The sequence below is a fragment of the Carettochelys insculpta genome, chromosome 28 (genome assembly GCF_033958435.1).
Source record: "Carettochelys insculpta isolate YL-2023 chromosome 28, ASM3395843v1, whole genome shotgun sequence".
Taxonomy (NCBI): Eukaryota; Metazoa; Chordata; order Testudines; family Carettochelyidae; genus Carettochelys; species Carettochelys insculpta.
Window position 1 is genome coordinate 15995142 of NC_134164.1, and position 22565 is coordinate 16017706.

The 22565-nt window shown below is 57.2% G+C and overlaps 1 protein-coding gene across 2 annotated transcripts in view; it reads left to right on the top strand.

The window, feature by feature from the left end:
* NSF (N-ethylmaleimide sensitive factor, vesicle fusing ATPase) overlaps nucleotides 1-1711 on the top strand; it is a 201524-nt gene extending 199813 nt beyond the window's left edge. Inside the window, exon 21 of one of the 2 annotated variants that reach the window (XM_074978745.1) lies at nucleotides 27-1711. In XM_074978745.1, coding sequence (XP_074834846.1) covers nucleotides 27-57 — 31 coding nt within the window. In that variant the 3' untranslated portion in view covers nucleotides 58-1711. The remainder of the gene's footprint in view (nucleotides 1-26) is intronic. The other variant, XM_074978746.1, reaches the window with a different exon arrangement.
* Nucleotides 1712-22565: the final 20854 nt, after the last annotated feature.

Genomic DNA, 22565 nt, shown 5'->3' on the forward strand with positions numbered 1-22565 from the left:
TGTGGTGACTGTGGTCTATTTTTCAGTAGTGGGCTCAACAGAAGGGAAATGGACTAAATGCTGGAGAAGTGACCAAGGTGAAGAAGACACTGGGGTCGTTGTTCTTCTGTTCAACACACTGGATGAAGTGAAATGCTCATCTGCCTTCAACATCCCACTTGGAATTTGCATGTTTAGCAAAATAAAATATCCCTTCTTTGGTCTTAAATATTCTGGTGTCTTGTGGAATGGTCAGTCTCCTTTAGAAATACCTTGCTTCTGTTTCTGTGCAGGCCAAAATACATTCTCACTCAGTTTATCATGGAGGGACACGTCCAATGAATTTTGAAGCTTACACTTACGCCTAGCTTTAAAATGAATACCACATGACAACTTTTTTGTAGAAATGTTCTACTTGCAACTTACCATGCTGCAGTCTGCGGGTGTATTGCAGTGTGTTTGTGACGTTGCTGTGATTGTGAATGCTTTCCTGTCATATGCTGCAGTGGAAATCGTTGTTGAGCCTCTGATGGAACTTCTTAGTTGTACCCGAGAGGATGTTCCATGTTTCAGCCAGACTGACAGCCAGAACTAGCATTTGTGAGAATTCCCACCAGGAAGCATTGTCCTCACTGCCTTTGGCAGCACAGTTCTGTCATGGAGTGGCTACAGCCCACTCCGTTGGTGACCCAGCAATGACTGCAGCTGCCAGTGAATGGCATTGTTCAGAGCTGGGCTCCTGCCCTGGCTAGGCATGCACACAACAATCATTGCTGTAAAGCTTTGAAGAAATTTTTGAATTTTCTCACTCAATCATCTTTAAACTCATGATGTCACTTGAGAACCTAAATTTTATTAAAAGCCAGTGTGTGTGGTACTGAAGCTGGAACTGGCATTAACCAATGTAAATATATCACCTGGCTTTCTTGGTGAGCTGTTGAGGGTGGGAGAAATGATCTTTCCTTTCACCCTGTGAAAGTTATGTTTCCAAGTTCTTTTTTCTGAGTTCTCCAGGTTCTGCAGGGTACCTTGTGTTGCCAGGGGAGGTTCAGTTTCCATTCTTGCATTGTGGTAAAGCAATGTATCAAACTTTGGCTGCATAGCACCTGCATGATAAGCTTTCAGTGATAACTGAGTGAGAATTCTATTCCTTCGTTAATGAGCTCTGCCCATATAGTAACAAAGTGCATGGAGCATGCTGCTGTATTTTTCCCACCCAGGGTGAGGTATACAGTCAAAGCCACCTACAGCAACATATAACCAGTGTGGCTTCACTAGCTGCCTAGGCATAGTGCCACAGGCTAGCAACTCAGACACCCTGTGGGGTTTTGGAGCAACTTCCTTCTCTGTGAATGTCCTTTGGCCCATGGTTGATGGCAAACCATACTCTAGACCTTGCTGTGTACTTGACCTTGGTCCTGTGTTCTAGCCATGTACTGTACCTCCTTGGTTTTTTTATTCTTTTGTTCAGTGCTGCTGTATTGTGATTTTGACTGTCCCATCAGCCAGTATGCACCCTCCCGTATTTGGGTATGATCTTGCAATTTTTGGTTGTCCCCTTCTACCCCACCCTTCAATCCTAGCGAAAGCAGCAGCCAATGTATTAATTTATATCTCAGATTAAATGATGTAAACATTTTATTGGTTTTTTTCAAAGATATATTGAGAAACAAATATTATATGGTTTAAATGTAGATTATGGATGCAATAAAAGGCATATACTTGGAATGAATTAGGAGGCTGAATTATCCTTGGGAGCGGGATGTGGATGGTGGGAATGGGTACATATTGAGAGCTGGATATACTAGCTGCGTTCAGGCCTCAAACTGCTGCTTTGGAGGTCTAAGATACAGCAATGGCGATGGTTGGAAATAACGCACAGGTTCTTGCAGCAGGTGGTGTGCCAGTTACAGAGAATGGTAGAATGGATTTTATGTGCAAAGAGAAAAATCGATCAAGGCCAAGATTTCCACCAATGAATATCTTGGTGCCCAACTTGAGACATGATGAAGGGTCTTGATCTTTAGAAGCCTGGGGACAACTCCTTGGAGCATCCTAGCCCCTTAAGAGTCACACTTTAGAAAATCCTGGTTGAAGTCATTAACTCTGGCTCTGAGTTTGCAGGAAATGTTACCGGATTGAGTTTTAACTTTAAAGCTACATGGGACTAAGCTAGCAGGAAATGCCCTTCACTAATGTAGTGCTGCTCTGAAGCGCAGACACACAAACGATATATACAGTGGTCACGGATGGCAGAACACGGAACAATGGTCTCAAGTTGCGGTTGGAAAGGTGCAGGTTGAACATTAGGAAAAACTTTTTCACTAGGAGGGTGGTGAAGCATTGGAATGGTCTGCCCAGGGAAGTAATGGAGCCTCCATGCCTGGAGGTGTTTAAGTCTCGCCTCGACAAAGCCCTGGCAGGGCTGATCTGATGGGTTTGGTCCTGCTTAGAGCAGGGGGCTGGACTTGATGCCTTTTTAGATCTCTTCCAGCTCTATTGTTCTATGATATAAGCCTAGGCCTAGTGGGACCCAAGTCCCAGAACCTTGGGCTTGAACTTCTACAGTGTATTTTAAACCTAGGGTAAGGACTTTCTGACCCTTGCTCAAACTTAGGGCTGTGGCTGCCCCACCCCAGTGCATAGACCCAACCCCAGAATGCCAGTGCCGACATGTCAGCCGTATTTACACAAGGCACTGTGGAAAAGCTCTGCTCTGGATGCAGGGATGAGGCTTTCCTGGGCACCTGGGAGGAAGTTTTTGGGTTAGTGCCCACTCCCTGCTCTCACAGTGCACAATGCCTGGGCCCTGTTGTATGTACAGCCCCACGGAGGGCAGGTGGGGTCCAGGGGCAAGGGTCAGGACCAAGTAGCTGCCCTGCAGGAAATGGGAGCAGCACAGCTTGTGGCTCAGCACCGTGGGAAGTAGCATAACCCTCAGCGTCCCAGAAGCCGCTGCCCACCTGGGCAAGCTCTGGGCATAGCAGTGAAGAGAAGCTGGCGCATGGAAGGCTGCAGCCAGGGTTTGGGACTGGCCATCCTGACAGTTCATACTGCCCAAGCACGTATAGTTCCCAGGAAGTGGTTGAGCAGAGAAGGGACCAAGCTCTGCTGCACCTCCTTCCAACAAGGCAGCCATTTAGTCCCTGTTCTGCTCTCATGTCCCTGGAGCTGTCCCCAGGGCTGTGTGTGCAGAGGTGCCCAGTCAGTATGCTCCAGAATCTGGCTGTGCTCTTGTGATCAGGGAGCAATTCCTTGCACAAAGTATTGTGGCAGACTGCTGCCTGGGAGCTACAGGAACCTGCAAGGCAGCTCTATTTGGGAACAGTACACTGAGCAGGTCTGGGCCAAGGACGTCCCAAAACACACGGTAAAACTCCACTGTCAGCCCGTCCACGCCCTGGGATTTGCTGGTGGGCATGAGACGGAGGGCTTCCGAGAACTCGGCTAGAGTGAGAGAGCGCTCCAGCCAGTCCCGGTCACCTGTGCTGACCGAAGGGAGTTGGTCCCAGAGCACTCTTCAGGCATCAGCGTTGGTTGGATCCGGGGAGAAAAGGGAGGCGTAGAAGGCGGGGGCCCTCTTGCGCATCTCCACCAGATCTGTAAGAGGGGGGCCATCCTCTGCAAGCAGGCAGAGGATGTGTCCCTTGACACCCCTCTTTTTGTCCAGGGCGTAGAAGAAGCGGGAGTCACGATCCATCTCCTGAAGGAGCTGGATGCGCGACCTCACAAAAGCCCCCTGCACCCGAAGACCATCGAGGGCCCGGAGCTCGTCCTTCTTCCAGTACATGCTGCAGAAAGATGGATCCCTGGGGCTGGTGGTGAGATGCCTCTCCAGCTCAAGAACCTCCTGCTCCAGGTGCCCTATCAACGCATCCCGCCCCCGGCTGGCCCCCCCAGGTATAGTCGCAGCAGAAGAGCCGCGCACGCACCTTTCCCAGATCCCACCACCACCATGCCGAGGAAAAGGCACGCTGTTGCCCACTCCAGGCCAGTCAGAACTCCCAGAAGGATGCTACGAAGTCCATGTCCTCCAACAGACTATTGTAGAAATGCCAATAGGCTGACCCCCCCTTCTCTGGTGAGAGGGAAGCCTTCACAGCTGCTAAATGGTAGTCGGAGAAAGGGGCCAGATGCACACTGGAGGAGTGGGCTTGTGAGAGATGTTGGCAGGAGATGTAAATGCAGTCAAACGGGGAATGTATTGCCACTTGGCCCATTACCTGGACATACGTGAAGATAGCGTCCTCGTCTGGGTGGTGGCTGCGCCAGACATTCACTAGGGAGTGATGGTTGATAAGCTCCCCGAGGACATCCGCAGCAGCCTGGCACTTCTCAGCCCCCATACGGTCCCGCACTTCGAGGGTGCAATTGAAATCCCTGCTGAGGACCAGGCACGCGCGCGGATCGATAGCATCGAAGGCCACTGCCCACTGAAAGAAAGATGTCCTCTCCAGGCCAGATGTCGGGGCATAGACATTAATGCAATGGAGGGGGAGCCCCCCCACCCAAACCCAGAGATGCAGCAGGTGGCCCGGCATAACCTCGACGTTCCCCAGCACTTTGGGCTGCAGGTCTGGGAAGAACAGGGTCACCACCCCGACCTGATGGGCCAAGAGGTGGCTAAAATAGACCCCGTCTCCCCACTCCAGCCACCAGCTGGCTTTGGCAGCTGGAGTAGTGAGAGTCTCCTGAAGGAAGGTGACCGAGTACCCCCCCTTAGAGGAGAGAGAGCACCCAGCACCTGCAGAGACCCAACCTGCAGCCCCTGGTGTTCAAAGTGCCTATGATGAGCGGCGGTATGAGGAGGGCTGGGGAGGATCCTCGCTGGAGGGAACACCAATGGCCCCCATGGGGCCCCGCAGCAAACCGTGACTGACGCCGAAGGTAAGTAAGGCATCTCGGAAGCTGCGGACCCGCTGGTAGGCAGTGGTGCTCCTCCTCTGCGTCCCTTTGCCCTCTTTCAGGAGGGCTTTCACCGTCTCCAGGACAAGGTGGAAGTCTCCCCAGCACTGAAAGGTGAGAGTTACCTTATTCTTGGAGCCGCGAATGTCCTCCAAGAACTAGTGCATCTCTCCCCACAGCACATCGGGTGTCCAAGCGTCAGGGTCCTGAGTTACCCATCAGCCGGCCATCCTCGCGGGCCCCACGGCTGACAGGGAAAATTGGGCGGGGGCTGGGTCCCTGCCACAGGAGAGTAGCCCTGGAAGTGCTGGGAGAGGGCGAAAGAATGACGCCTCCCAAGGAATCACGGCCTCGGGGGCAGTTAGAAACAAATGAGGATCAGGGAGAGGAGCAGGGACAATAGAGGTGGGAGTGGTGGTCATGTGAGGGACAGGGGTAACGAAAGTATCAGGGGAAGGGAGAGGAGGAGGAGGGGGTTCAGGTTCCAGGGTAGGGCATTCCCCAGAAGGGGAACAGGGGCAGGGGTGGGAGCGGGATGAGTGACGGGGGGGCGCTGAAGTGGGACTAGGAGCATGGACACAGGGTTTCAGGAGAGGGGGCTTTGTCAGGGGGTGAAAGGTGGGGAAGATCAAAGGTAGGGTGCTGGTGCGCCCAATTCCAGGCACCGATGGGGTAACGGGGGGAGCATCAAAATTGTCAGTGCTGGGGGAAGCAGGGAACGGGAAAAAGATCAAACCCGTCCAGGGGTTCAATAGCCACAGCTGGGAGACCAGTCCCAGCCGGGCAGGTGGTCGCATTCTGGAACATCCCAGGATCGATTGGGGGGACAGTTGGGGGGGTCATTGGTGGCTAAGGGGAGAGAGGATGAGGGGGGCGGCTGACCCACAGGCCTTTAGTAATAGGTTGCCCACATCTGAGGTGGCTGGGGTCACATCTAAGGCCTCTACCTCCTGCAAGAGGAGGGTGAGACCAATGGCCACCTCTTTCAGGTGCACCTCAACGGAATAAAGTTGGAAGTGGGCGTGGGCTCAGGGTCGGCCATATTTGCCCCGCTGGGCTCGGGCTCCAGGGCAGGAGGAATGGCGTCCCACACCGCTGCCATGGCAACCTCAGTCACCCCCAGCTAATGATCAATGGCCGGGGGTCCAGCAGAGGGAGCGGGGCTGGCGGCTCTCTTAAGCACCTTGCGTGGCATGTCCACCCCGTCCTCTGACAGGGTGGAGGGCCGGGCGCACGTACTTCGTTTTTTTTTTAGTTTTCCCTAGCACTCAGTCCTCCAAAAAGGCGGGCTGGGCAGCGGAGGGGGAAGGGCGAGAGGATGAGGGCAGCGAGGAGAGGAGGAAGGAAAAAGAGGGCAGGACACCGAGGGAAGGGAGTGACCTGCCCTGGGGTGGGCCCTGCCAGAGTCCCATCGCTGGCCCTGCCTCTCTATCCTTCCCAGGCCCAGCTTGAGTGCCCGCTTGGGTGTTGGCGCCTGCTGCTTCTTGTTCCTCCCATGCCTGGGCATCCTCCAATGCTCAAGTGGTGGTGGTGGTATCCTCCACAGCAGGAGGAGGAGGGGAAGTCCCAGGGCTCGGCGTGATAGGGGCACCAGCAGTGGCGTGGCTGGCCCCCTCCTGGGTGTTGGGGGTCCCGGGTGCCTCCCTGTGCCAGGCTGGGGGCAGTCCCTCCAGGCGTGCCCCACTGCCTGGCACAGGAAGCACTGGGCCTCCCCCAAGGTGTAGGACACCTGCTACTGGGCCCCTCGATGAGGCACCAGTATAGTCCCCTCCTGGGCAACCCCGCCCTATGCCGCCAGCAGTGGCAGTTGGATATGCGCCTGTTGGCAGAAGGAGAGCATGTGGCTGATGGTGGGGTCCTTGCAGCCTCGAGGGAGGGGACTCAGGATTGACAAGGGCCAGGCCAGGGAGGTGAGGAAAGGCAGCAGGGTGGAACTGGGGAGGAAGGGAGGGAGAGGAGAGACCACCACCCACGTGCCCAGGTCTTTGAGGGGCTCGAGGGGCATGAGGACACCCCGACCTCCAAGCCCCCCTCCACTGCCTCTTGGGCAGCGGCCTCCAACGCCAGGAAGAAAACGATCTTTCTGAACACGCGGGAGGCCACCACCCCGGCCGTGGGCCCCACCACCCGTGTCAACGCCAGCACCTAGGTCTCCACCTGGGGTGAGGTAGACACCATGAGGCAACGGACCCCGTGCCTCCTGGGGAGGATGGGGAAGGGGCTGCGACCGTTGGCAATGGTGTTTCCAGTGGAGGCGGAAGGAGTAGGGTGCGAGGCGGCTGCTGTCTGGGTGTATGTCCTGGGGGCCGGGGAGTTGGAGTCCCCAGGATTGGTGGAGGAAGCAGGGGGGTGGGAAGGAGGGGGAGCTGCAGCAGGTGTTTCTTCAGCGGAGGCGGTAGTCTCTGCCACACAGGTTTGGCCTTGCAGGCGGGGCTTTTGCCCCGCTTGGTCCCCTGGCCCATGGGTCCAGGGCAGAGTCAGCAGAGGATGCCGCCACAGCGGGGACAGCAGGAGCCCGCGCCCTTGGCCACCACAGAGGTAAAGTTTCCAGCATTCTCGGATGGGTCGGCTGCCACCGTGGAGGTGGGAGGTAACAAGGGAGGTGTCAGCAGATGACCCCCCCCGTTGGCTGTAGAAGCTGTGGCAGGGGGCACAGGAACAGGTGGCGTAATGGGGGAATTCTTAAAGGCAGGGGAGGGGAGGAGAGGAGAAGGGAAAGAGGTGGCTGCCCCTACCCTACCGGGTGGGCTGAAGACCCGCTCACGCAGAGGTGGGGCAGGAGGAGTGAGGGAGAAGAGAACACAAGAGAAGCCACAACCCCCGGCACAAGATGGTGGACAGCTCCTGCTACTGCACTTGGGTGTGGGGGGGACTCAATACATGTACGGGTGGGGAGGTGAGTGGAGGAAGGGGAGGGGGCTCAGGCGCCTCACAAACAAAGGAGGCGGGAGGGCTCCTGGGCACAAGAGAGGAGAAGATGAGGGAAGAGAAGGGGGGTAGCAGAGCTAACGGGGGGAAGGGGGGTGTAGGGATGAGTGCGCCCACAGGCGCCTGACGGGTGCACTCAACGTAGATGTGCGCCAGGGTCTCCCTCATGCCACAAAAAGAACAAGTGTCCGTGACAGGAGTGAACCATGCCAAGTACACGCCTGTGCTCACCCCCCGCCCCCCCCCGGGGAGGATCCTCCAACCAATGTCCCCAGCAGGCTGCCGGACTAGGGTGGAATAAAGGCTAGCCCACCTGGGGTTCCCCACCCCCCCAAAGGTGGTAGAAGGTCCTGCCACTTGTGGTCGGGGCGGGACACGAGGGTGGGGAAATGGAGCATGTGAAGCACAAGCAAGTACAGATGACATCTTGGTGTGATACGGAAAGGGACCAGCTGCCAGGTGTGCAGCTGGCTGGGGTGGGGAGGGGAAGGCAGGTGGGGAGGCTCACGAAGCCAGGGGCCCACAGAGAGATCCAGAGGGCCAAGAGTGAGAGGGTGGGTGGGGTGCACTCTCTCGCAGGACCTGGCCGAGGTAGATGTGAGCAGTAGGCGGCAAGGCAGCCTTCACCTCCTCGAGTACGCGCCAGGGGGAGCGTAGGGTGGAGAGCCCCATGCACCGGGTGAGCACTGGGGTCTTGGTCCACTCTCCCTGGTCATAGTTGAGGAGGTCTCTGACCCTGGTGCTTCCACCCAGGACCCATCTCGGGCACGCTGCAGGGGACGCCACCGCCTGTACACAGAGATAGGGGTTGTGTAGCAGGGGCTCCCCGAGGAGGTGTTCCACCATGGTGCCCCCTAAAGACCCAGAGACCAAGAGCAGCCCTCAGGTGCAGGGAAGGTCCTGGTGCAAGGCTGGCAGCTTCGCGAGGCCTTGCGGAGGGGCTCTCAAGGACAAATAAAGGAGCTGCTGCTCATTTCAGAGCCCTCGGAAGCAACAGAGCAAAGCGTGCACCAGCGAGCTCCACGCCGGACTATCTGCACTGTTGGTGTTAAGGAGTCCCTGCAGGACCTAGAGGCAGAAGACATGGACCCGAGTGTGTAGGCAGGTTAGGCCTTGTCTCCCCTCCTCTCGGGGGCGATGGAGAACCCCTGCAGGGACCCAGTGCAGTCCCGGCCAGAAGAACTCCAGAACTAGCTTCTGGAGGTTGGCTAGGAACACTGGGGGTGGGACCAAGGTGTTGAGATGGTGCCAGAGCATGGACAGGTCCAGTTGGTTGAGCACCAGTGCCCTCCCACGCCGGGAGAGACAGTGGAGCAGCCCCGCCCACCTCCGCAGCCACTCGGCCGCCCTGCCCTCTCAGCCCTGCCAATTTTCCGGCAGGGTGGGATGCGCGGCAGATAGAAAGATGTCGAGATAGGGCAGCAGACCCGTGCTCCACCGAATGGCCTGAAGCGTGTGTGGGAAGCGGCCCACCTGCCATTCAGCCCCGACCACCAAGCCAGAGCGCTTGACCCAGTTGACCTGGGCGGAGGAGGCTGCTGATAGACGGCTTTGGAAGCCTCCAGCCGCACCAGGTCGCCCCGGTCCTGGACCACGAAGAGTACATTGTTGGTGTATGCAGACAGGACCAGCTGGAGCTCTGACTCCCGAAGCACTGACCCCATCAACCTTTGACAAAGGAGATGGAGGAAGGGTTTGATGGCCAGAGCATAGACCTGGCCTGACAGCAGGCAGCCTTGACGAACTCCTCTCCCAAAGCTGAACAGAGCAGTCAGGGTCCAGCTGAGTTTGACCAAACACTCTGAGGCAGCGTACAGCCCCCAGAGAAACCTGACAAAGTGGGCCCCGAAGCCGAAGGCCTGCAAAGTGCCCAGGAGAAACTCATGATCCACCTTGTCGAATGCCTTCTCCTGGTCCAAGGACAGGCAGGCAAATGACAGACCATCCCTACACCTGAGCTCGAGGAGCTCTGTCACCGAATGGCGATTATCAAAGATGGTACGGCCTGGGACAGTGTAGGTCTAGTCAGGGTGGACCAAGTCCTTCAGCAGACTCCAAGCGGAGGGAGATGGCTTTGGCGATAATCCTGTAGTCCGTGCTGAGGAGTGAGATGGGACACCAGTTCCTGAGATTGCGGAGGTCCCCCTTTTGGGGCAGCGCTCGCCTGCAAGAGAAAGGGAGGACCCCACTTTGTAAGGACTTGGCCCAGACACTGACCAGGTCTGGGCCAACGAAGTCCCAAAACACACGGTAGAACTCCACAGTCAGCGCGTCCGTGCCCGGGGATTTGTTGCTGGGCATGAAATGGAGGGCTTCCGAAAACTCGGCTAGTCCCGAGTTGCCCGCGCTGACTGAAGGGCATTGGTCCCAGAGCATTCTGCAGGTGTCGGTGTCAGTCAGATCTAGGGAGAAAAGGGAGGTGTTGAAGGCACGGGCCCTCTCGCGCATCTCCACCAGATCTATAAGAGGGGTGCCAGCCTCTGCAAGCAAGCAGAGGATAGGTTTTTTGGCACCCCTCTTTTTGTCCAGGGCGTAGAAGAAGCAGGGGCCGCGATCCATCTCCCGAACGAGCTGGATACGCGACCTCACAAAGGCCCCCCCATGCCTGAAGGTCATAAAGGGCCTGGAGCTCATCCCGCTTCTCTTGGTACATGCTGCAGAGGGATGGATCCCCAGGGCTGGCAGCAGGATGCCTCTCCAGCTCAAGAACCTCCCGCTCCACCTGACCTACCAACGCATCCCACCGCCAGCTGGCCCCCTGGGTGTAGTTGCAGAAGAGCCGCATGCGTACCTTTCCCAGATCCCATCACTACTGCGCTGAGGGAATGGCGTGCCGGTGCCTGCACCAGGCCAGCCAGAGCTCCTGGAAGGATGCCACAAAGCCCACGTCCTAGAGCATGCTGCTGTTAAAGTGCCAATAGGCCGACCCCCACTCCCCTGGCAAAAGAGAAGCCTTTATGGCCACCAAATGGTGGTCCAAGAAAGGGCTGGCCGCATGCTGGAGGAGTGGGCTTGCGAGAGATGTTGATGAGAAACGTAGTTGCGGTCCAACTGGGAGCATACAGATTTTTGGCCCACCACCCGTACGTAGGTAAAGACGGTGTCCTCAGCCGGGTGGTGGCTGTGTCAGACATCCACCAGGGAGCAATGGTTGATAAGCTCCCTGAGATTGTCTACAATGGCCTGGCACTGCTTGGTCCCCATACGGTCCCGCTCCTCGAGGGTGCAGTTGAAATCCCCACTGAGGACCAGGCACTTGTGAGGATCAATGGAGTCGAGGAAGGCCGCCGCCTGCTGAAAGAAGGATGTTCTCTCTGGGCCAGATGTCAGGGCGTAGATGTTAACAAGGTGGAGGGGGAGCCCCTCCACCTGAACCCAGAGATACAGCAGGTGGCCCGGCACAACCTCGATGCTCCCCAGCACCTTGGGCTGCAGGTCTGGGGAGAACAGGGTCACTACCTCAGCCCAATGGGCTGAGAGGTGGCTAAAGTAGACCCCCTCTTCCCACTCCAGCTGCCAGCTGGCTTCGGTGGCTGGAGTAGTGTGGGTCTCCTGGAGAAAGGTGATCAAGTCATTCCCCCACCCCCCGCCCCTTGGAGGAAGGAGAGCACCCGGCACCTGCGGAGACTTGACCTGCAGTCCCTGGTGTTCGGAGCAGCAAAGATGATCGGTGGCATGTGGAGGGCTGGGGAGGATCCTCGCCAGAGGGAGCACCGATGGTCCCCATAGGGCCGCACAGCAAACCGTGGCTGACGCCGAAAGTGATCAAGGCGTCATGAAAGCTGCAGGCCCACTGATAGGCTGTAGTGCCCCTCCTCCCAGTCCCCTTGCCCTCTTTCAGGAGGGCCCCCACAGTCTCCAGAACAAGATGGAAGTTTCCTCAGCACTGGAGTGTGAGCGCTACCTTGTTCTTGGAGCCACGAGTGCCTTCCAAGAAGCAGCGCATCTCATCCCCCAGCACGTGGGGTGCCGGGGTCTCAGGGTCCTGAGTACCCATTGGCCACGTGTCCTTGTGGGCCCTGTGGCCAACAGGGAAGGTCGGGCAGGGGCTTTGCCACAGAAAGAGATGGGGTGGCGGAGGGAGAGCAGCCCCAGAAGTGCTGGGAGAGGGCGAAGAAAACAGGGCCTCCCAAGGGATGGCGGCCTCAGGGCCAGTTATGAACAGATGGGCATCAGGGAGGGGAGTGGGAAGGAAAGGTATGGGAACAGGGTTAATGAAAGTGTCTGGGGAGGGGAAGGGAGAAGGGGAGGAGGAGGAGGAGGAGGATGATGACAATCAGGAGAGGGAAGGGGTGCAGGGTCCAGGGCAGGACATTCACCGGCAGAGGGCATGGGGCGGGGGCGGAGCAAGGGGTGGGAGTGGGAGTGGGAGGGGGGACAAAGGAGGTGTCAGGAGGGAGGCCGTTTTCAGGTGGTGAAGCGGGGGGAATTAAAGGGGAGGTGCCAGCGTAGTCAATCGCAGGCACCGATGGGGTAAGTGGGCCAACTCCAAGGGTTGCAATATCAAGGGAAACGGGGTATAGGGAGAGGTTGAACCCACCTGGGGCATCCGGGGGCTCATTGGCCACAGTTGGCAGACTAGCCCGGCCAGGCTGACAGTCACACCCCGTGACGTCCTGGGGCGGAAAGGGGTGATGGCTGACGGGTCGATGGTGGTCGGGTGGAGATGAGGGGAGTGGCTGGGTGTGGGCAACCGGCCCCCAGGCTTTCAGCAGCAGGCCGTCCACATCGGAGGTGGCCGGGGTCAGACCTAAGGCTTCGACCTCCTGTGAGAGGAGGGCGAGGCCAATGCCTGCCGCCTCCGGGCGCTCCTTGACGGTGGTCTGGGCAGTGGCTGGAGCGGAGTTGGAAGAGGGCGCGGGCTCAGGGTCAACTACTTTTGCCTTGCTGGGCTCAGGCTCTGGGGCAGGAGGAACAACGTCCCCCACCGCTGCGGCCTCAGCCACCTCCAGCTGACTGTGAATGGCCGGGGGTCCAGCAGGGGGATTGAGGCTGGCAACTCTCGAGTGCTTTGTGCGGTATGTACACCCCGTCCTCCAACAGGGTGGAGGGCCGGGCGCACGTGCGTGGCCTCTCTTTTCATTTCCCCCTCACCAATACCCAGTTCTTCGAAGAGGTAGGCTGGGCAGCGGAGGGGGAAGGGCCAGGGGACGAGGGCAGCGAGGAGAGGGGGGAAGGAAAAAGAGGGCAGGACAGCGAGGGAAGGGAGCGACCTGTCCCGTTGCTGGCCCTGCCTCCCTCTCCTCCCCAGGCCTGGCTTGAGTGCCCGCTCGGGCATTGGCGCCTGCTGCTTCCTGCTCCACCCGCGCCTGGGTGTCCTCCACCGCCCGAGCGGCGGTGGTATTCTCCCGAGCGGGAGGAGGAAGGGCGGTCCCAGGGCTCACTGCGATAGCGGTGTCACCGGTCACGTGGCTGGCACCCTCCGCGTGGCAGGGATCCCGGGCTCCTCCCTGTGCCGGGCCAGGGGCCAGTCCCTCCAGACATGCCCTGCCACAGGAAGCAGCGGTCCTCCCCCAAGGTGTAGTACACCCAGTACTGGGTCGCTTGATGAGGCACCAGTATAGTCCCCTCCTGGGTGACCCCCACCCTGTGCCACCACTGGCGGCAGTTGCATCTATGCTTGCTGGTGGAAGGAGGGCACGTGGCGGAGGGCGGGTCCTTGCATCCTCAAGGGAGGGCACTCAGGCCCGACAAGGGCCGGCCCAGGGCAGCAAGGAAAGGCAGCCGGGCGGAGTTGGGGAGGAAGGGAGGGACGGAGGCATGTGGACACCCCCGACCACCAAGACCCTCTCCACCGCCTCCTGGGCTGCGGCCGCCGACGCCAGGAAGAAGACGATCTTCCCGAATATACGAGTGGCCACCACCACGGCTTTGGGCCCTACCACCCGCGCCAACGCCCGCACGTAGGTCTCCACGTGGGGCGAGGCCAACACCATGAGCTAATGAACCCTGTGCCTCCTGGTGAGGGCAGGGAAGGGGCCGCAGCCATCGGGGATGGTATTCCAGGCGGAGGCAGAAGGAGCAGGGTGCAAGGCGGCTGCTGCCCGTGCGTATGACCTGGGGCCAGGGAGTCGGGGCCCCCAGGATCAGTGGAGGGAGCAGGGGGGGCGGGAAGGAGATGGAGCTGTGGTAGGTGTATCCGCAGCAGGGGCAGTGGTCCCCGCCACAGGCGGTTTGGTCTTCTGGGTGGGGCTTTTGCCCTTCCTAGTCCCCTGGCCTTTCCTGCCCCTCTGGGGAAGTGGGTTTGGAGCCCGGGGCAGCAGGAGCCCTGGAGCCTACGCCCGCACCCTCCTCCGCCGCAGGGGAGGAATTCCTGGTGGCCTTGGATGGGTTGGCCACTGTTGCAGAGGTGGGAGGGGAACAGGGGAGAGGGGGGCATCACCAGATGACCCCCCAGTGGACACAGAGGCCATGGTGAGGGGTGCAAGGACAAGGGAATGGATGGCAGGTGGGGTCCTTTAAGAAAAGGAAGTCGCTACCCCTCCCCCACCAGCCAGGGCGAGGACCCGGTCAGGCAGGGGTGGGGCGGGGCGGGAGGAAGGCAAAGGGGAAGGAAACACAAGAAAGGCCACAATTCCCGGCACCAGCCGGGGGAGGGCTCCTGCTACTGCAGTGGGGTGTAGGGTGGGGAGGTGAGTGCGAGGAAGGGGAGGGGCTCAGGCGCCTCGCAAACGAAGGAGGGGGAGGGCTCATGGGCATAGAAAGAGGGAAGAGAAGGGGAGGGGAGGGTGGCAGGGCCAACCAGAAGGGGGGCGGAAAGGGATAGATCGGCCCACGGGCGCCTGAGGGGTGGGCCCACGGCAGCTGCTGCAGAGCCTCACGAAGCAGGGGGAGGAGAAAGGGGCAGATGGTGGTGGGGCCCTGGTGGAAAGGGCCCCCGTGGCAGCCAGGTGTGTGGGGGGGCAGTAAAGGAGGCAGTGGTGGGGGAGGGACACACCGTAACACCCCACGCACACAGCCACCCTCCTGGAGCCCCAGTGGAGAGGGGCCCCACCCATACTCACCCCCTCAAACAAACACAGCAGGCTGCGGAGGGAAGCGCAGCCGCTGCCTAAGACACCCCCTCACCTCCTCTGAAGCAGCGAGGATGCAGCAGCCACCAGGTGGAAAAAGGTGGGCCCAAGCAGGGAGCCAGAAGACCCACCCCCCAGAAGATGGAAAGAGGGGGGCGGGTACCTCCTCTCCTGCCACAAGGCAGGGTAGCAGGAGTCTCCCCCGGAGGTCCAGGAACTAGCTGGAAGGAGTGGAGTGGGGTGGGGTGGGGTGGGGGAGAAAGCCGTCTGCTCAGGGCAGGGAAGAAAATGGCCCAAAAAGGGGCCAGAAGCAGCCCCAAGGGAGGCCAGAACCAGCCAAAGGCTGTCCACCTCTAGCAGCCACCTCCCAACCCCAGGGTCCCTCCAAGTGGGCTCCCTGTGACAACCCCACAGCCTGTGAGACCAGGCTGCAGGAGCTCCCCAGGTGGCAGGGCAAGGCTCTCCCATCCCACGAGCAAACCCAATTAGGGCAGCAACAAAGGGTCCTGTGGCACCTTATCGACTAACAGAAAAGTTTTGAGCATGAGCTTTCGTGAGCACAGACTCACTTCTTCAGATGCTGGTCTTGGAAATCTGCGGGGCCAGGTGTAAATCGTTTCTGTTACAGAGCCAGACTAACACAGCTACCCCTCCAATTAGGGCAGGCAGCTGCGGGGGTGGTGGGAGTGGGGCTCATTAACAATTAGCCACAGCTGAGTCTGATCAGCACTCGTGGTCAGCTGAGGCCCTGCACTCCCTATAAAAGGCTCCCTGCCCAGTAGCAGGGGGAAGGTTTTGGAAGGTGCACCCCATGGAAGTGGTGGGTGAATTGGTCCCAGGGTGAGGTTGCTACTTTGGGGCAGGGGTGAAGGCCCTGCTATCTGGCTCTTGTCCTCTCAGGGACCCTGGGCTGGAGTCCAGGGTAGAGGGCAGGTCTGGACTCCCTCCACCCATTCCCAGAGGGTTACTGCACTGCAGTGGGTGTGGGCCTGCGAGGGGACTGGCTTTATTCTCCCCATTCTGGACTTGCCTATGATGAGGGTAGCTTGCTAAGTGGAGACACCTGCCTCTGGAAAGACCTGGGCAGATAAGAGTTCTGAGGCACAACAGAGCACCCCAGAAAGCACAGGGATCGATAGGGGAAATTGTCACAGTATCTTTGGCTCCATCTCCACTGAAAACCCTGCTAGTGCCTTGGTTGTGCACCTGCAACTTATTTTCAAAGACAACGGCCTAAGAGTGATCTGAACAGCTGCTATGAGCAAAGGGAGGTGTAGTTGCTATTTGCAATAGGATGCAAGAGGTTGCTGTACAGATTGTTGGCACAGAGAAAGTTGTCCTACAGAATTCTGGAATACATCTCTGAGACCTCCAGGAGTCATGCAACAGAATTCAGGCTTTATATCCCAGTTTAGCACAGGCTTGGCCCCTTCTGCCCTGCAGGGTCCTGGGACCCATTCAAGGTTAATGCAAGTGGCTCAAGCCTGCATGGACCTGCTCACTGGGGCCAGCCCTGCTGTTGGCTGCTTCTGCACACTCACTTTAGGGGAATTACTGCGTTCTGGCACATACTGCCTAGCAAAGCACGGAGGAACCAGGAGTGATATGAACTGGTGGGAGCTCTTTGATTTATGGCTACTGAATTAAACCAACACCTGTCCAGTGTGTGTGAGGAGGGGAACTTTCCCAAATTGATGTCATTATTTTAACTTATTTATCATAGATAAAGATGAATTAATCACTGTACTGAAAGCTGGTGGTTCTAACGGGACCAGATTACAGTCAATATGGACTCCCACAGCATAATCCCAACCAGTAATATATCAGTCTGGTGCTTGTGAAATTGACTGTAAGGAAAAAATATATAGATAGACAAATGCTAGTGAAAATTGGGAGTTTATTAGATTTCCCCAATGCAAAATTCTGCAATCAGAAAAGAGGATAGGTTGAGCTGAAAACTCAGCCTGGCTCAGTGGGGAGAAATGCAGGCAAGAATTACAACTAAAGATAAATAGAACAAGGGTAAATAACTTCTGATTTACATTGATTGCTGCTAAATGTGCAACACTGATGATAAAAGCTAAAGATAACCAGGAAGAATCCCTGGCTGGCAGAACAAAAGACAATAAAAGGGAATTTAATATATTAGCAACTAAAGAAATTCTATCAGTGGTGTGGGCCCAAGTCTAGAGAGATGGCAGAAAAGGCAGAAATGTACAATAAATATTCTATATTTGGAAAGAAACAGGATAATGTAGTCCCATCCCATGGGAATTAAGAAATACTTCCCATTCTATTACAGATTGACCCTGCATCCTTGGGACCTGACCAGTGCTGAATCAGAGAATTTGCCAAACAAAGGGAGGTCAATATTGCCTAGCACGTTACCAACACTTAGGCTACGTCTACACGTGTACGCTACATCGAAATAGCTTATTTCGATGAATAACATCTACACGTCCTCCAGGGCTGGTGCCGTTGACATTCAATGTCGACGTTGGGCAGCACCACATCGAAGTAGGCGCTGCGAGGGAACGTCTACACGCCAAAGTAGCACACATCGAAATAAGGGTGCCGGGAACAGCTGCAGACAGGGTCACAGGGCAGACTAGCGCTTTCGAGGCAACAGCTAGCCGCTCCCTTAAAGGGCCCCTCCCAGACACATGCAGCCTGCACAGCATGCGGTCTGCAGAGCCACAGGCATGCACACCTCAAGCGACGCAGTCACGGACCAGCAGCAGCAGCAGCAGCAGCCAGAGGTCCACCCAGCCGCCCCTGCAGGAGCAGTGCTCGCCCTGCTCAATGCCATGCAGGAGGCAGCTGATCATATCCTTGCCACAGAGGAGGAGCTGCCCACAGGGGAGGAGGAAGCAACCCCCAACCCTGCAGCACGCCCCCCCCCCGCCTCACACGCCGCCAGCTGTGGAGCTACCCCACCAGCACCGACTGGTGGGAGCGGCTGGTGCTCGGAGAGTGGGATGACGACCGCTGGCTCAGGAACTTTCGCATGAGCCGGCAGACATTTCTGGAGCTGTGCCAGTGGCTCACCCCCGCACTGAGGCACCAGGACACCGCCATGCGGCGTGCCCTCAGCGTGGAGAAACGGGTCGGCATCACTGTCTGGAAGCTGGCCACTCCAGACAGCTACCGATCCGTGGGCCAGCAGTTTGGCGTCGGCAAGGCCACCGTCGGGGCTGTCCTCATGGAGGTAAGAGGACCCACGGGGGGAGGGGGAGGCAGCCCTGGTAGGGGAGGGCCACACACACCCTGCACACCCCTCACTGGTGCTCTCCCATGTGCTTTCCCTGCAGGTCGTGCGCGCCATCAACGCCCTGCTCCTCCACAGGCTCGTGAGGCTGGGGGACCTGGATGCCGCCATCTCGGGCTTTGCCACCCTGGCCTTCTCCAATTGCTTTGGGGCTCTGGATGGGACCCACATCCCCATCCGCGCCCCAGAGCACAGTGGAGGACGCTACCTAAACCGGAAGGGCTACCACTCAGTAGTCTTCCAGGCCTTGGTGGACAGCCGGGGCCGCTTCCTGGACATTTATGTGGGCTGGCCTGGCAGCACCCACGGCGCCCAGGTATTCCGGAATTCGGGCCTGTGCCGCCGGCTGGAGGCGGGGACCTACATCCCCCAGCGGGAGATCCCTGTGGGGGACACCACCATGCCCCTCTGCGTCATCGCAGATGCAGCATACCCCCTCCGGCCCTGGCTCATGCACCCGTACATGGGCCACCTGTCAGCCAGCCAGAAGCGCTTCAACATGCGCCTGAACCACGTGCACCAGGTGGTGGAGCGCACATTTGGCCGCCTCAAAGGGAGCTGGAGGTGTCTCCTCACCCGCCTGGATGCGGGCCCCACCAACATCCCCCAGATTGTGGGTGCATGCAGCGCCCTCCACAAACTGGTGGAGAGCAAGGGGGAGGCCTTCTTTCAGGGCTGGGCTGTGGAGGCCGGCAGGGCCGATGTGCAGCCACCCGCTGCCCCCAGTCACCAGGTGGACCCCGAAGGGACCCGGGTCCGGGATGCCCTGCGGGCCCAGTTTGACGAGGCTGCGGGGTGAATGCTGGCAAGTCCCCCACTGCCTCCCCCATCCTCCACAACACTCCCTGCCCCTGCGCCCACACCACAGAGCACCCAAGAGCACCCCCCCCACTTTTCCTGCAAATAAAAACAGACATGTTTTTCGTCAAACCAGAATATATATGTTGAACTCTTCTTCTTATATTATAACTATGTACAGCCAAAATAAATATTATATATATATGTATTATAAGATGAAAGGGAAAAAAAGGGGAAGACAAGGAAGGGGAGAACTATTTACATGGGGGTGGGCAGGTATCATCATAACATAACAGAACAGGGGTCTAATACAAACTATTTACAAAACATAGGTGAGGGGGATATATACAAAGCGGGGGGGCATGTCCTGGGCCCCACACACCCTAATGTCCAGCGCTGGGAGGGGTGGGCGGCCGCGACCCGCACCTCGGCCGCAGCTTACCTACGGGGCGGACTCCACCTCCGGGGCCTGCTGGGGCTTGTCGGCCGAGGTATCAAGAGTGGCCAGAGAGGAGGAGGTGTGCCGGGGGGCCCAGGATGGCCCTGAGCTCCCTGTAAAAGGGGCAAGTGATGGGGGCGGCCCCAGATTGGCCGGCCGCATCCCGGGCCCGGGCGTAACCCTGCCGCAGCTCCTTCACCTTACTCCTGACATGGTCAGGAGTGCGGGCAGGGTGACCCTGGGTGGCCAGGCCCTTGGCCAGCTGACCGAACGCATCTGCGTTCCGCCTCTTGCTCCCCATTACCTGGAGCACCTCCTCCTCGCTCCAGAGCCCTGAAGCTCGGCCCCCATCCAGGAGGGGCCCCGCTGCAGCTTCCCAGCCTGGCTGCCGGTCTGGGAGCCCTGGCTCCCCTTGGGGGGGGTGCCCTGGGGGCGCTTAGGGGTCTGGGGGGCGGCCATCGCAGCGGTGGGGGGTTGTTGTGGCTGCAGAGGAGCTTGCAGGTTGGCCGCGTGGCTGGGCTGCTGCCTGCACGCTCTCTCAGCTTCCTGCACAGGAAGGCAGGGGGTGGGGACCTTTAAGGGGCCGCTGCACGCGGCGACCATCGAGCTCAGGGGCTGGAGAGAGCATCTCTCAACCCCTCAGCTGATGGCCGCCATGGCGGACCCCGCTATTTCGATGTTGCGGGATGCGCAATGGCTACACGTTCCCTACTTCGACGTTGAACGTGGAAGTAGGGCGCTATTCCTATCTCCTGATGGGGATAGCGACTTCGACGTCTCACCACCTTACCTCGATGTCAACTTCAAAATAGTGCCCGCCACGTGTAGCTGTGACGGGCGCTATTTCAAAGTTGGCGCGGCTACTTCGAAGTAGCCGGCACGTGTAGAAACGGCTTTAGATTGGTTATTGGGCTCCAAGAAGACATTTAGGGGTAAATTACAGCTAAATAACAGCAAAGAACACTTAGAGCCAGGACTGGTGTTTGTACACAAACTTTATGGACTGCAGTGACCAGGGTGTCCACTCACTGAGCTCTATGTGGATGCTGGGAAGAACCCAACCCTGCCTGGTGGGCAGAATGTCCCCCCACTCTCCAGACCAGAAGGCTGGGGACGGGAGTACCTGTATAAAAGCCGCAGCCACTGGAGGAGCCAGACACTGAGCCTGAGCTCCCAGGCTGGGAGGCTGATCCAGCCCTTCAAGAAGCTGAAGACTGGCCCAGACCCCGGGGCCCACAGCTAGACCTCTTTGAGGAGGAGCTACCAGCTGGGACAGAGATTCCACCCTACCCAAACCCAGCAAAGTGCAACCAGGGGGTGGGGTTTTGGGGGTGGCCTAGGGAATAGCTGGGTCAGCATGTTGTGGTGTGGATCCCTGCAGACACCAGGGGCAGGCAGACTGCCCTGCTGTTAACAGGGCCCTGGGTCAGGGCACAGTGGAGTGGATGGGCATGTGCCCCCCACATCCCCCCTAACTTGGGAGTGGCAATCTTCCCCCTCGCCGTTCTAGGGATCATGCCAGACTAGAGCAGCTCAACTGGAACTGAGGCGATTAGACAGCAGCTGCTAGGTATAAACATTTGATAGCAACAGCCCTGGATAACTGGCACCAAAAAGTTCTAAAAGAGTCAGGAAAGGAGGTCTGCAGCTCCCTGATGTGGCTTTTTAATAAATCTTGGAACACTGGGGACATTCCAGAAGACTGAAAAGGGCTTATGCTGTGTCAGCATTCAAAAAGTGCAAGCAAGGATGACTCAGTAAATGAAAGCTGACATGGGGTAAAATGATGGGAAAAGTTGTATGGGATTTAATTGAATGATATAATTAAATGATAGGAATATAATTATGCCAGTCAACTGGGTTTGATGGAAAATAGGACTTATCAGACAAACCTGACTTCATTCTTTGAGTTCACAAGTTTGGTTGATAATATGGCATAGATGTAATAACTTGCACATCAGTCATGCATTTCACTGGGGACTACATTCTGATTAGGAAATCAGTATAGCTGTCAGCAGGGAAGCATTATGAAACGGAAGTTTCTACGGTGGTTCCACTGGGATCGGCACTAGTGATACTATTCAGCTTTTCTATCTGATGTATGTGGAAAAGAACACAAAGTGACTGCTGATTAAAAACTGGCAGATGACAAAGACTGGTGAAGTGGTAAATGCTGAGAATGGGGCAGTCGTACAGAGCAATCTGCATGACATGTGAAACTGGGCCCATTCAAACAAAATGCCTTTTAATACATCCATTTGTGATGTTACACATCTAGGGACACAGAGTGCAGGCGGTATCTACGGAATGAGGGACTGCGCAGTGGAAAGCCGTGGCTTTGAATGGGGCGTTGGGTTTCATAGCACGCAACTGAACACAAACTCCCCGTGCAGCACGGTGGCAAAAAGGGTTAACGCGATCCCCAGAGAAACAGACTGGAGAGGTAGTTTTGCCTGTGTGTGTGACATTGTTGAAACCGATAGTGAAACACAATGTGTAGTTGTGGTGTCTGCATTCTATAAAGGTGTTCTGAATAACTGGTGAAGTACAGAAGAGAGGCAAAAAATATTTGGTGGCTGAATGAAGCTCTCCTACAGTGAGAGACTAGGAGCTCAGTCTGTGTAGTTTATCAAAAAGATTGAGAGGGTACTTGGCTAGGGTGTGTGAGTACTGAGATAAGATCTGCCGCTCCAGAGCTGGATGGATCAGCCATCGACAGACTCACAAATAGGAGGGTGACATAAAGATGTCCTACTTGTTATGGAGTGACCACCAGGACAAGTGCCATTACAAGGAGAAAATACCAGGTCCTTGGAAGGGTCCTTCCAAGCACTGAAAACATGAACAAGAATCAGTGGCTGGAGTCTGAAGTCAAACATTCAAATTAGATATCAGGCGCACACTTCTAACTGTGAGTGTGGATAACATTGGAACAAACTCCCCAGTCAGGGGGCATTCTCTGCTCTTGGTATTTTGAGATCAAGACTGGAGGCTTGATGATTTATCCTACATACACATCATTGGGCTCAATACAGGGATATTTAATGGCCGATGACTTACAAGAGGCCAGACTAGACAGTTGAATTATCCCTTCTGGCCTTAAATTCTGTGATTCTATTTACTCTAATGCTATGGTGTTCTATGTAGGATTAAGCTACCATAGGATACCATCAGCCCCTGTCTTGACATTTGCTGATTTGCAGATTTCACTGTAGAAAGCTGCTTGTGATAAGCA